At 41.1% G+C, this 15031-nt stretch overlaps 1 protein-coding gene across 3 annotated transcripts; it reads right to left on the bottom strand.

Moving 5' to 3' along the window:
• Window positions 1-3255: 3255 nt before the first annotated feature.
• LOC133414331 (transcription factor SOX-10-like) lies at window positions 3256-10869 on the bottom strand. Of its 3 annotated transcripts, XM_061699603.1 has the most exons (5): window positions 10761-10869; window positions 7133-7930; window positions 5927-6216; window positions 5639-5824; window positions 3256-5551 (listed from the first exon to the last, which is right to left on the bottom strand). In XM_061699603.1, the coding sequence occupies exons 2-5, from the start codon at window positions 7561-7563 to the stop codon at window positions 5043-5045; spliced, it is 1416 nt and encodes a 471-aa protein (XP_061555587.1). In that variant the 5' UTR covers window positions 7564-7930; window positions 10761-10869; the 3' UTR covers window positions 3256-5042. The 3 variants fall into 3 exon arrangements, with proteins under 3 accessions (XP_061555587.1, XP_061555586.1, XP_061555588.1); XM_061699602.1 differs by having other exon boundaries at window positions 3256-5824; XM_061699604.1 differs by having other exon boundaries at window positions 3256-5824; window positions 6068-6216.
• Window positions 10870-15031: the final 4162 nt, after the last annotated feature.

Below are 15031 nucleotides of genomic sequence, written 5' to 3'. Positions count from 1 at the left end.
TTCCCAAACCATGCAAATTAGCTTCATTGCCAAGCCAAGCCAATCGTTACACAGCGGAACATCCAGAGTTGAACACAATCCATTATGTGATGCTGGTTGTATTCCAAGTTGTTCTAATTGTTGTCATTTCAAAACAAATTTTCCCATAGAAAATAATTTGTGAATTTATTTGTTCCAGGCTCACTCTGTTGTTCTCATAAAACCTTAATTAACTGTAAATGTTTAAAGTGACATTTCCTCATTCGCTTCCACACAAATATGAAAAGAAGTTCACACTGTGTTATAAAACTAAAAGGGAGTAATACTAGCCATTTAAAGACACCTGACGGGCAAACGCAGTGCCGCAAAAAAGTATTTACCCCATTCTCAAATTTGTATTTTTTATTTATTTTATTTTTTTTCATAGTTTCTCTACTTTGTTTTAATATAAACAAACAAATGTAAATATCAGACAAAAATAATCCAAGTGATTTTATTTATTAAGGGAGAAAAAAACTACCTGGCCCTGTGTGAAGAGGTCATTGCCCCCTAAAGCTAATAACTTGTTGGACCACCCTCAGCAGCAACTCTACTCAGGCGTTTTCTATCACTGGCAGTAAGTCTTTCACATCTCTGTGGAGATATTTTGGCCCACACTTCCTTGTAGAATTGTTTTAGTTTGATGAGCTTAAACAAAATGGGGAAATTTTCCACAGAACTGTACGTAATGGAGATGAAACATAAAGATGTTTGATACTATACTGTTGAGAGTAATAAATGTTGTAAAAACGGATTTGTGTAGTTGTTATCTAATTATGTTGTTTTAATTATGCTCGATGATGGTCTGTTTGACTTTTGAGGCATACTGTATTTTCTGTAACACTCCAAACTATACAACTGTTAGTGTGTTTGACTTCACTATGTAATAAGCATAAGTACCAATGTAACTGTCTCTATTATTGTTGTTGTCTCATCATGTAGTGTGCAGCAAAGTTTGTACAAGTATCACACAAGAAATCTTGGCAAATAACCGCGTGCACCAACATCATGTGGTGTCCCTGAAAATTATATATACTGTAGCTAAAGTGGGTCAAGAGGAGCCTGTCTGCTTATTGCCAGCAAGTACCATCAAAATGAAACAAATGCATTCATCCATTTTCTATATTGCTTGTCCTCATTAGTGTTGTGGCAAGCTGGGGCCTATCCCAGCTGACTTTGAGTGAGAGGTAGGGTGGAAGCTGACCTGGTCGCAGGTCATTTGCAGGACACAAATCAACCAATCACACCTTTTTACAATTTAGACTTCGATTACCCGACCATGGCTATTTTTGGAATTGGGGAGGAAACCGGAGTAGCCCGAGAAACCCCACGCAAGAACGGGGAGAACGATAAAACATTATTTTAAAGTAAAATCACGATGTTGTTGCTTTAACCAATGCAGACCCATTTTTCAGTGGACGTTTACTAGGTATCTCACTCAACAAAGTTGCATACAAAAGACGTATTGAAGCCTTTCATGCCTTCTTTATTTTTATGTGGGGGACGAATACACAAACACAACACTTCGAATCGATGAGGTGTGTCACAAAATATATCTGTCAAGTCTCCTCAAATGAACCCCCCTGGACTCTAACACACTTTCCCAGACTTCTCTGTACTTGATCTTGGGGAAAAACGAAAATCACATGGAGCCAAGTCAGGTTAGGGGGGTTGCACGGCGATGTTCTTGTCGGCCAGGAACTGTCGGATTCTCGGGACGTGCGCTGGCACGTTGGTGAAGCGGCCACAAGTTGTCCTGCCACAACACATCTGGCCCACATTGAAGGAGAAAACTTGTAGTTTGTGATTTGGATTTGAAATGTATCTTTTATGACAATAGTCCTGTTACCTTTCTGACACACGTCGTATTCCTCATCCTGTGTTGTGGCCGGGCGCATGACTGGGTGCGGTTTTTGCGTTGTACTGTTCCACACCCGATTGTCATATTGCCACTTAAGCCTCAATTACCCGCGTTTATGTCCTTTCCTGTAAACACTCTTAATATGGGAATGTTTTAAATCCCATTTTGTGTTTCTTTAATAGAGGGCGCAAATGCGGCAGATGATGAAGGCACAAGGAGGGTCGAGCAAGAGGGGTATATGGTCTATGCCGGGGGAGTATGAGAGTTTCTTTGTATCCTGGTGAAGCTACAGGCCAGACAGCAATGGGTAAGGTTCCCCTCATTGCCCTGGTTCCCCCCAGATCCCCTTCAATGGCCCGCTTTGTCTTTACCCGGCCGATTAAATAGAAGGAATTAGGAGTCAACCTTAACCCACCACTTAGACAAAAATTCACACATACACCCATTAAAACATAGAACAAATATGCTAAATCTCCCAAACCTCCACCTGATACTGGATCAGGTCTGTCATCAATATCCACTTCCAATAAAGTCATGACTAATTATCTCGAGACAGGTCGGTGATAGGTTCCTGTTGCTGTGTGTTGTGTAATCAGCCTGATAAAGTGATTTATCCATTCACAGATCATCATATGTCTTCATATCCTCAGATTGGCCTCTACTTCGATAGAGGCTGCGTCTCAATTAGGCGCCGGGTGGATGGTCCCCTGCCAATGTATCATCACCTTAATTTAATAAGTACTTACGATAACAACATTCAAAACGACTAAAATCTGTAGCCTAATACTTCATGTGCAAGTTTGAAGAACTGCATATATTTCACACTACGCTTTCTTAATGTACTCATGCAGGGGTGGAAAACTAATTTTCGTCACAGGCCTTTAGTGTACTTTCCATCAGAGGGCCGTTATCACTGTGAATACCGTAATACTGTAAATGTCACCTTGTGATATTATTAGATATACAGAATTGCCCCTGCATTTGTTATGTATATTTTTAACAATAATAATAATTTGACATCAAAAGTCATGGAAAACAGTTTAACACAATTATTTGAGGATACAATTTATGTTAAGAATGGATTTATGGAGTGTCCCAATTTATGTTAAGAATGGATTTATGGAATATAAATGCTTGTAAAACGGGATAAAGTGAAGAAAAAAAAAAAGTAAATCCGGTGCAGATTTTCTGCCCAAATAAAAGAAACAAATCCAGTTAGCATGACACATTGAGAAGACACACTATTTACTTAAGTGGGCCACATAAAATCATGTGGTGCGCCGGCTCTGGTCCCTGGAATTTGAGTTTGATTCCTGTGCATACGAATGTGTTTCACCGGGGGGGAAAGAACAAGAACAAAAGGCTTTGACTTCTAGTAAAGCAAAGTTTTATTCCAAATGAGTGCAAATAATCATCCTTACATGGTTAAACCTCTGCTTCTGCTGTAGTTTCAAAGTTGTGTTGCTTTGCAAGTAACCATCACACACAACTGGAACATATCAACCATCAAATTACAATGACAGTAAAAGGTACAGAAAAAGATTACAGCATTTCCATAAAAAGTGTGAATAGACAAGAGTATAGTTTGACACAAAGGGAAGGTGATGTACGCAGAATTTTAAAGGACTAAAAGAGCAAGGCAGCATGCAATGGGATAAAAGAAAAGTGTATTTAGAGTGCTATATTGTGATATATATGTGGAACAAAGCCATTCCATAAGTTTTACTGCTTTTTAAATGTAGAACAAGTGAAAATAAAGGTACAGGATAATGAGGGCTATTAAAGAAAAATGTGGCTGAATACAGAATACAATGTGTTACTTTTGAATGTAATGTGTAAAAAGCAAAAATGAAGGATAAGGCACAATGACTCTTAAATGTTTAGCTCGGTGAAAATGCATCTTTGTGAAAGCCATTCTATCGCTGGATGTGGTAATGTTTGGTCAAAATTGGCATCTGTCGGAACTCGTGCACAAGCTTGTCACATTTCACAGTGGAACAGACTTCCAGCGGAGATAAAAATGGCAGAACAGTATTAAAACACAAAATGACGAAAACAACTGAGCAATCTATTTCATGAAGTATTGAGAAAGTATAAATAATTGGGTGTCATTTTTTTTTTGCCATGAAAGCTCTTCATGACTCCGTCAAATACTAACTAAAATCATTCATCAGTGTTTGTGTAAAATAAAAATCTTTTTTTGACATCATTACATTTTAAGTATCAAACTTGCAATAACCTATTCTACGTTATTTAGGTAATACGTCAGGTAGCTTGGAATGTCACATTGGGAGAAACTGTTATTATGGCAGTTTCTTTGTTACATATTTATACAGTTTTGGTATTAATACTTTGGTGATTTTACAAATATATCATATGTAATGAACAACAAATAAGAGTTTTGCTTCTCAATTCAAACTGACAAAAAACTTAATGGCAACTAACTCTCCTCACACATGCATGTTCATTATTAAAATAAACCACACAAAATGCAAAGAAACATGAACAGAGAACAGGAACAAATGTGCCCAAAATACCATCAGTGTTAGCATATTGACTTGCTGAACAAAAGTGAACATTAACTAATATATATCTCTTTGATATAAGGTTAATTCTGCCTGAGATATGAACGCGCCAGCAAAAGACAGCTCTCCTCCATGAAATGAAAAATTACACTGAATGATTGGTCAAGGTTTAATACCTATTAATTCTTTGTAGATTTAGAATTTGTGAATTATTAGCGTGAACCATGATAACCTGATCCTACCTCCTCACATCCACGCAGCGAGTCATCATCCTGACAGGGACATAATCCTTGATCTAAATGTGTTGTTTGGAGCGGCAGACATTTAGCTGCTGCAAATCTAATCTGGAACTTAAGTGTACTGCCAATACAATAATCTTTCACTACTAGACTGCATGCACCAAATAATCAACAAATGCTTCAAAAGCCCCACGCTCCAAACTCAGCCTTCACCTGCGACAGCATTTCTGCATCTGGGTGAGAACAGTGCAGGGTTTCTTCCCTCCTGTCTCCCCATCCGACTCCCCCGGTGCCAGCCCACTCCCCTCGGCCCAGACCGCTTTCCCCAAAACCACTGCTGCTTCTTAGGGCGCGCATGGGGGCTGGACCAGCACCAGCGCTCTCTGGTCTCGTTATCTGTCATGGTCGCGACAGTGTAGTGTAGACAGGCTGCTCCCAGTGTGTGGGGCTGTGTGACTGTGGTACACCGGATGGGTCAGTGATTGCGGTGTACAGGGGCCTCTGGGTGGGCCCCATGTAGGAGAAGGCAGAGTATAAGCCTGTTGCCTGGCTAGAGTGAGTGTAGTAGGACCCTGAGGCCTGCTGGTCGGCATACTCTGCAAACTGAGCCCTGGCTGCCAGTGAGGGGAAGGCAGCGCTATATTGAGGGAGGCTTAGAGGGGTGTAGGTGACGTGGGAACCGGCCGTGGCTGCCTCTGAAAAGTGACCGCCCGGACCTCCGGCCTCGCTCTTGATCTGGGTCTTGGACAGATCTGAGCTCAGAGGGGAGCCGTGATGTTGTTGCGGCTGCTGCTTGGAGAGCCAGGCTGCGGAGTGTCCACTGGCCGCTGCCATAGCTGAGGAGATGCCGTAGGTATATTGAGATGTTATGGGCGTCGCTGCTCTTGAGCCGGCACTCTGCCCGATCCCTGGATGGCCATTAGGGGGAAGGTACTGGTCAAACTCATTGACATCAAAAGGCTCCATCGTGGCCATCACGTCGTTGCTTATCTCACCGATGTCCACATTTCCAAAGTCGATGTGAGGCTTTCCAGACCCTGCGGCACCTGAACAGCCCTCTGCTCCCATTGGGCCACGGGAGACCCCCTTCCCCAAAGCCTCCCTCTTTCCATCCCCTGCCCTCCCAGACTGAAGTTCTGTCTTGGGTGTGGTTGGGGGTGTAGGAGGACTGTGGCTGTGACCTGAAGACACAGAAGATACTATGTTAATGCTCTTTTTTTGAGTAACAAAGTCGGTTTGTGATATAATATGAATCTAAACCACTAATAATGTCAAGATCATACTCGTGAGGTGGGCCGAGGGAGCCGGCAGCCCACTTGCAGCGGGGGGGTGATGCCCATCTGCCAGAGGGGACCCAGCTCCCCCAGTGCGGACCACATCCAGATGGAGGCCCTTGTAGATGGATTGTCTATGCCTGATCTCACCCTCCAAATGGCCGTCTGCGTCACTTCCAGTCTTTCCGTTCTTGCGGCGTCGAGGCTGGTATTTGTAGTCAGGGTAGTCTTTCTTGTGTTGCTTTCTCAACCTCTCTGCCTCCTCGATGAAGGGTCGCTTATCACTCTCATTAAGAAGCCTTGGATACAGAAGCAAATGTTTTGGATGTTGTTTGTACTAATTATTTCAGGTCATCTCTATGCTAATGGGGAAATAGATTATGTTCAATAAATTGTGTCAGCAGTCAAAGATCAGAGCTTCATCTGTCATATTGCCTGTGGTTTTTGGCTACTGAAGCCTGAGAAATTGATACAACCACTCCTTGGAACTACTTCTGCAGGAAATAGCATGAGAAACCCCTGACCTTTCACTGCATCTGCCCTGTTAACCAATCAAGCTAGAACACAAGGTCTGGCCTTCATCTAATTATGTTCCATATGGTTTGAGAAATAAAAACCTTGAGTGGTCAACCTTTCAGGATTGAAGAGCTTTATGTGAGGGTAATATATTTAATCAGACAGAAACCATTAATACATACTCTAGGTTGGAGGCCCTTACCAACGTAAAGATTATTCATCAAGAAAGCAGTGTTAACTCAGTCAAAATAATGGAATCCTTGTGGCATAGAGCCAATAACTAATCAGTCTAACCGAGAGATGTGTCCCTGGAACACTACTGAATACCACGGCATCTTCTCTGGTGACAAATTATGGGCAGTAAGTCACCCTTAAAAGTATTCTCTCTTATTAATGTCAATTCAAATTAAACAGCACTGTATGTCTTGGGCTGACTGACTGGGCTCAGCTCAGTGAATCATTATGGGTACTGTATGCTCCCAAACTGTCAAAAGTAAAGTGACGCTCTGAAACTGTGGAGGACAATCTGCAAATGTACACTGACATTTCCATCCTAACAATCCAGCATATATACTATTATATAAATGTATGCTTCATTCTCATTAATTCTTGGACCTCCCAAGATGCCAAAATGAACTTTTCCAGTCCTTTTAATAAAAAAGACCATTCAAGATCTAAACAGCGTTGACTAGATCTCACCTCCAAAGCTTGCCCAGGGTCTTGCTGAGCTCGGCGTTGTGCAGGTGCGGGTGTTGGTCTGCCAGTTTCCTGCGCGCCGCCTGGGCCCACACCATGAAGGCGTTCATCGGTCTCTTGACGTGCGGCTTGCTCTTGGTCCCGCTGTTCACACGCACGGGCATGGGCACGAGGGTCCAGTCGTAGCAGTTGAGCACCTGACTGACCGCCTTACGGATACCCGCTGGGAAGCGCTCATCCTCATCGTCAGATTTACCGGAGGGATGGCCCCTCGCCCCGTTGTCTAGAACTGCCAACAGTTGCTGCCTGTGGAGGGGTGACTCATCCCCACCGGCACCAGAGGAATGATCAGGCGATCGGGAGCGACTGTCGTCCGACATGCTGGGACTGAGCTCGACGTCTGACAAGCTCTGCTCCTCTCTGGACATCTTCATGAGGATGCCTGACCTTTTCCCTAAAACTCTACCTTTTGGCTGCCTGCTGTTTGTCGCGACTCTGATGCAATAAGGGGCAAACTGCTATCGGTGTGTGTGTGATCTTCACCTCTGACCTCTGTTGAATTATAATATAAACTGCCAATCTGTCTCTACTCTCAGCCTCCGTTGTAAAACTCTGTGAGGGTTGAACATCAAAGTTCTTTCCATCCGTGTGGTTGGTATCATAGGCGGCTCAGTGCGCACCTTAGACCCCAGTTTACCTGCTAAAGCACCGCTGTCTGCACCAAACTCGCCCACCTATCTAATGACGTCCCCGTGGCACTTTCCTCTGTGGCTCTTGCGATGGAAATTCAACAGGTTGGACCTGAAACAGCAGAACTTCAGAATGTTATTTTTTGTTGAGGAGAAAATGTCGATGTAAAGGGTTTCAAACAACAACAACAACAACAACAATGTAGAAGTCAAGTTTCTAGAAGCTTCTACAAGACACACTTTATGATAATTGAATGCAAAAAATTAAAGGTATTTAAACAACAGAAAGTCACCCAAGTGAGTGGTTAACTTTATGGAAATTCACAAGTGCTTTATTGTAACCATTTTGAAATCTGGGCTACCTGTCTTGTTGCAGCAAATTAATCCTTTTATTTAACCAAGGAACAAACCTCAACCCAAAGTATATCATCTTCTTTCCTGTTTTATAGCCATTTCACACCTTATTGATGTTACTGAGACTAAACTGTGACTCCTGCACTCTAACATTGCACTAAAGCTACGGTACGGAGCAACAACTGCACTCATTATCAGTACTTGCGCCAAATTACTTTATATTTCTATTCCAGATACCCCAGTATGATGTGTCTAAAATCCTTATAGTAGTATTGGTTTGCCTCTTTAATTACAGTTGGAGAGCTTTTGTTTTGTTTAAGACTACTATTGAAATTTCTTTTGCAAAGAGAAAGAAAGAGTTGAATTTACACCATATTAGCACCATAAAGACTCTCTTAATTGTGTTTGTCAGAATTGTGAAATTAAATTAAGGCATAAATCAAACGTTAAAGTCAGCTGGGATACGCACCAGGCTGCTCACCTTTGACCCTAATGATTGACAAGCCTGATTGAAAATAGATGGACAACTCTTATTTGGGGTGCCATGAGAGCACCGGCTGCCTCACGCCCCACTCCTCTCTCTTCTACAGCTACAGCATGTAGTCTCCATGATCTGGACTGTGGTCTTTTTTTGCCCGGACTGACATTTGCATTACTGTATGTGTATATGTTAACGAACACAGTGTTGCACAATGGCACGAACATGATGTGGCTTGGTTATAGACATACTTAAGTTGCTCTGGGCGATGGTAACCCTCGCTATGCCACTGATCTGTTGTGAGGTTTTTATACCCAGTTCTTTGTTTCCCTTTGGAAGAGAAATTGCAATTCAAAACTCACATCAGACAATGAAAGTGAGTGGTGTAGATTTCCAGATACCACATGTAGCTTGCTTAAATGGTTGGTGCCCCACCATTTAACCAACAATTAGTCCTGTAGCTTATGTTATTAAAAGGCTTTTAGTTGCAAGTAATACAACGATTTGGTACACGGTAGTGTCTGTATGCAAGTGCGACCGTCACCCACCCCACCCCACAAAAATAAGCTACTGCTGTTAAAGATTTGGCAGTTATTCTAAGCTCCCGGGAGAGAAAGTGTTGGAATGATGCGAGGCCGCAATAGCACAGACCTCAGATTTACATTGCACTTCTTGGATAAACACAGCCTGGCTGTGGAAATATAAACCTCACAGTGCATGGTGTGATTTGACACAGTGCTCTTGTTGCACAGGGCCACGTCTATTAGAGGCAGCAAAATGTGTCCTTGTTTTGTCCGTTAAGTCAACACCTTGTCCCAACTTTACACTCACATCAGCTAATGTGCCGCACATCAACAACATACTGCTCAATGGTTTGCTTGCTACCTTGTCAGGGTAAATTGTGGCAGAATTTGAGCCTAGGGCCCAGTGACATTATAAAAGAGGCTGCCAATTTAACTGTCTTTTTAAAAATTTATTTAATTTCTTTTTTTTTTTAATGGTTCAGCTGGGAGTTTCAACGATGCCCCCACCCTATGGTACACAATTCCCCCAACTTTACATTGCAAGGGTATCAAAATATATAATTTTACTTTTTCTAATACAGTATGCTCTTTTAAAGACATTTTGGTACCTGTGATTCTTGTGCATGATATATTTAAAATTTAAGTAAGGCAGCTTGCGGATATCAGAGCCATGCAAAGTTTCAACATCTGTCACAAGTCCATCTATGCACACCTCGTCTGCAATTCCGCTTAACCCGCTGTTACCTGGTCTGTGGAAAAAACATTGTTCCCCTGTTCTAAACAACTTGTTGCATTTGTCCCCAACTGAAATCTGAACATATATTTAACAATAAATGACTGAGTGGTTATAATTTTCTCCTCCTTGCCGAAACCACATTTGTGGTATAATTATACAACATGACAATCTATCAACAATCAGTTTAAAAAGCACTCCTGTAGTTTATTTACATTTTGTTTTCAATGCACGCTGTGAATTTCATTAATATGAACTCATTAATTTCACTTGGTTTACCAATAATATGCCCTTAATTTACTCCTCTTTTGCCCAATTACAATAGCTGACATTTAATTGGACATTACTCCCATCCCTGACTACCTGAAAATAATTAAAAACAAATTCAAAATACGAAGAGGGGAGAAAACATTTTAAACACTAAAACATCTCATTTATTTTGATACAAAACCAGTAACTTGTATAACTACTGTTTTCCTAAAAGTGTTCTCTTTATTTTCCATTTATTTTTTTAACTTCACCAAATTTCGGACTTCAGCAGGCTTCACATAAAAAAATAAAATAAAATAACCCAAATATAACTTCCACAATCTTGACACAAGGGCATACAGGTAATCACTCATTTAAAAGAATAGGTGAATTTGCTAAATGATCTGTAATTGACAGGCATACATTGTTACATTACAGTTGATATATGACAGTTGCCTAAAAAGTAATTTAGTAGCAATCAAGTGCTAATATAAGTGTCAGCCAGTGCCATGTTAAATTCAGAGTGAGGACTTCTCCTTATATTGGCAAAATAAGAAATGACAGATTGAGAGCAGGCATAGAGAGGAAATGCTAAGTGTCTTACTTCAGTACTGAGGAAAAGTTGGAGGTGGCTTGAGCAGGAGAATCTTTCAGTTCCTTTCCACAGTGACACTGCAGGCTTCCCCAGCCCCCTCGGTCGCTGTGCCAGGCTATGAATGCAAGCTCTGTGTGACTGCGACGGGGCCTTAAAGGGCTCCTTGTATGAGGCCCAGAGAGGAAAAAAAATGCGAGGGAGGAAAAGTCTTAAAGGAACAGCAACTTGCGCAGATAAAATCTGGAAAATGATTGGCTTAAAGACAGTCTCTCTCCCTCTCCCCCTTCATTTTCGATAAAGTTTATGAAACACATCAGACTCGTGAGTAAAATGGACAATGCACTTTACGCATTGTGCCGCCCACTGATTTACACCCACTCGCAGGTGTTTATTGTTTACATGCAAATACACTGTTAAACATTTGTTGAATTACAGTAACTGACTGGCAACACGGTTACTGTGAAAACAAATTGTGAGGAGAGTAGTCCGAATTGGATTCTGTAGTCATGTGCCACTTACTCATCCTCATCCACCAGCTGCAAATTTTTATTGAGCTGTATTTGCTGTTGATTAGCTTACCTAAATGAGGTGACACTCTTGCAAAGGCAGCAATTGCCTCCCGTCTCTTGACCACCACAATGAGCTTCCTCCCATAAAAACATACTGTGACTACCACACTATATGTATAGAAAAGAAGCACATACAACAATGCTTTACTGCGCATTGGTGGTGTTCCGTATTTCTCCACAATAGATTTTATATAATCATTCGTCCTTGTAGAATCATATTTTCTCGCATGTGTCTCTTTTTATATCCGTGTGTCTTGTTATTTACACCAAAATGGTTAAACACTGTTTAGCCTTGAATATTACAACGCATGCTGGGAATTTTGGGCATATATTAAATTCTACAGTTCTTTACCACATACCATACAGTAAAATACTGTAAAGTAAATGTACTTCAATTAAATATAGTTTCCACTGCATCATGGGATTTTGGTTGATGCCACACACTATAAACAAAGAGTTCATTTGGCTTGCAGAAGTAGGCTAACTCGAGCAATCACAAGGAAGTACGCGCTTATATCTAATGCAGTTGATAAGTCACCATGTAACACTTACCTTTGCTTTGTTTAGCATACAGCAGAACTGACTGGGATCTCACTCTATCGAACACTAAATTCAATGAAATAAGACACACATTCAACAAACTACGGGTAACATAAACACAGGATTCATGTTATGTTAATCCTTATCGTTCATGAACAAGGATTAACGTGTTTGTTACGGCAACAGTTCAACATTTCATGGCGCAATGCAAGGTGGCAGATCTGCTGCTTTCAAAATTTGGCGCCTAATTTATTGTTTTATAATCATCTACTACAAATTTTTATGTGTGAAATAACACAGTAAACTGATTTCACAATGAAATTATTGATATAGCACTTTACGGAGTTTGTCCAAGTCTGCATTAAATCCTGCTTGAGTGACATTTCAGATTGATATACAGTATGTAACTATATTTTTGCGCCAACATTTTTAGTTTTACATTAGCATCAATTTAATAAAATACAGTGACTCTCCGTGTGACGTCAACCAAAATCCCATGATGCAGTGGAAACTATAGTTAATTACTGTATAATCACGTTAAAGTATTTTACTGTATGGTATGTGGTAAATACCTGTAGAATTTACAGGACTGTCTAACAGTGTATATATGTTTTAGGTATGGCCTAAAACATGGCTTCATGCGGGTATATATTCGTGGTTCACATGTAGGCAGAGGTGGATAATAACGCGTTACATTTACATTTACTCAAGTAACATTTTGGAAAAATAGTACTTCTCAGAGTAGTTTTAATGAAGCAAACTTTTTACTTCGGCTGAAGTATTTTTGTTAAGAAGAAATGATACTTTTACTCCGTTACAAGAATCTACATGCCAATCGCTACTTTCATTGATCAATAATTGTGTGTGCGATCTATTTTTAGACTTTCGTTTTCGACTTCCACATCAGGTGCCGTTGCTCCAATCCCCCGTGATTACCACAGTGATGTTTCACTCAAGTTCACCAATAAAACGACACAAGAAAGTCACGTCCTCACACAAAGACTTCTATTGGGCTTCGCGGGCCAAACAAAGTGAGTCGTGACAGCCGTGCGCGACTCGTGTTTACATTTCAGACTACGCAAAACAACAGCTTTTTTTGTCACTGCCCAAATTTGGATTTTTCAGCCCACTTCTAACTTGAGAAAACAAGTTAGAAGTGGGCCTTGCGGTAAATTCCAGATCTTTTTGCTGTTGTTTTGGCTGTGCATATGGCAACATTAGTCCTATTTTATGGTCACAAGTAACTGTAAAACATGCATCTCGGGTATGTTCTGTTCTTTCTCTCTCTCTCTCTCTCTCTCTCTCTCTATCGCACTCTCTCTCTCCCGCTCTCTTGCTCTCTCTCTCACTCTCTTACACTCTCTCTCTCTCTCTCACACACACACACACACACACACACACCACACCCACACGCACACACACACAAACACACACAATCAATAAGTCTGGTCAGCAAACAGCTTCTTCAGTCATTTTAGTGGATAAAGCAAATAATGTTTCTATAAGCACTATTCATGTTTTGTTGTTGTTTTTTTCCCCTTCAAAACTGAAATGGTGGCAGGTGTGTGTGGACTCCCATTGACAATGAATTTGAAGGTAAATGGTTACACACCCACATGCCAGTTATAAGAGGGAGTGCATCCTTGTGCAACCAGATTTATTCTTACTTTATTAAAATTTTATTTACTAGGTAAAAGACCAGATAAAACATAACATCGCTTTTGCGATGGTGACCTGGCCAAGAAGGCAGCAAGTTAAACATCAAGTCCAAGTCAATCACATTCAAGTTTATTTCAGTTGTTTATATTCACCTCCCCTCTCAAAAAGATATACCTGTAAAGATAAATCAGTCGAGGTCACATTAATGGTGGAAAAGGTTTGAAAATTATTCATCCTGGTCAAAATTATTTAACAACACAAAAACCTGGCATTTGAACAGGGGTGTCTAGACGTTTTATACCCATTGCAGCCTTGTTCCTGTTTTTGTAATCTGCCTGGTTAGCCTACGGTATTGTGCTGTTTAACAAGAAGAAACAATATGTATAAGACCATGTCTTGGAGCTGAATTTGCCTTTTATTTTATTAAAATGTATTTATTGTTTTAGATTAAGTGATATTGTTCAGCAATATCTGAATTTGCACATTCCTATTTTATTTGGTTATTTTTTATTTTATTGGATATTCATACTCTGATTTAAAAAATAAATCAGAAGTTGCTCACTAGTTATTCAGTACTTGAGTGCTTCCTTACTCTTACTCAAGTAATCATTTGAAGGACTACTTTTTACTTTTACTTGAGTCATATTATTCTAAACAGTAACAGTACTCTTACTTGAGGACAAAATTCCGCTATTGTACCCACGTTACCTGGTTAGCACGTCTGCCTCACAATTCTGGGGACCGGGGTTCAAATCCCAGCCCCGCCTGTGTGAAGTTTGCATGTTCTCCCCGTGCCTGGGTGGGTTTTCTCCGGGCACTCCGGTTTCCTCCCACATCCCCAAAACATGCGTGGTAGGTTGATTGAGGACTCGAAATTTCCTGTGGGTGTGAATGTGAGTGCGAATGGTTATTTCTTTTCTATGTGCCCTGCGATTGGCTGGCGACCGGTTCAGGGTGTACCCCGGCTGTCGCCCGAAGATAGCCGGGATAGGCTCCAGCAGCCCGCAACCCTAGTGAGGATAAGCGGTAAAGAAAATGGATGGATGGATACCCGCGTCTGCATGTAGGGATGTGTCGGCATAAGTAAGTTGTGTTGTATTTGATGATCATTGCCAGTTAAGCCGGGCGTGGTTTCAGCACATTCAGCGGACATGCCCACAGCCTTTGAGAACGGGGAGAATGGCATCATTTGTCATGATTTTTTAAGGCTCATTTTTGTATACAGGCAATCACTCAAGCTTGGCAGGGTTGTTAACAACGCTATTTTCTGTGGCGTGTCAAATTTACAATTACAAGACAATTGTTTTCACTTTACAAGGACATTAACAGGTCGATCAAAGACTCGAATACGTCCATTGGTGTGAATGCGAGTGTAAATGGTTGGTTGTCTATATGTGCCCTGTGATTGGCTGGGCATCAGTCTGGGGTTTACCCTGCCTTTCGCCTAAAGGGATAGGCTCCAGCTCACCCACAAAAGAGGATAAGATGTGCTGAAAATGAATGGCTGGATAT

The sequence above is a fragment of the Phycodurus eques genome, chromosome 16, assembly GCF_024500275.1.
Source record: "Phycodurus eques isolate BA_2022a chromosome 16, UOR_Pequ_1.1, whole genome shotgun sequence".
NCBI lineage: Eukaryota > Metazoa > Chordata > Actinopteri > Syngnathiformes > Syngnathidae > Phycodurus > Phycodurus eques.
This window is presented reverse-complemented; position numbering and strand designations above follow the sequence as displayed.

Coding starts and splice junctions, on each gene's coding strand:
- LOC133414331 (XM_061699602.1), bottom strand. CDS start 7,563: ATGAAGATGTCCAGAGAGGAGCAGAGCTTGTCAGACGTCGAGCTCAGT. Junction 6,217..7,132: donor ACCCTGGGCAAGCTTTGGAG/GTGAGATCTAGT, acceptor TCTGTATCCAAG/GCTTCTTAATGAGAGTGATA. Junction 5,825..5,926: donor TCCCTCGGCCCACCTCACGA/GTATGATCTTGA, acceptor CTGTGTCTTCAG/GTCACAGCCACAGTCCTCCT.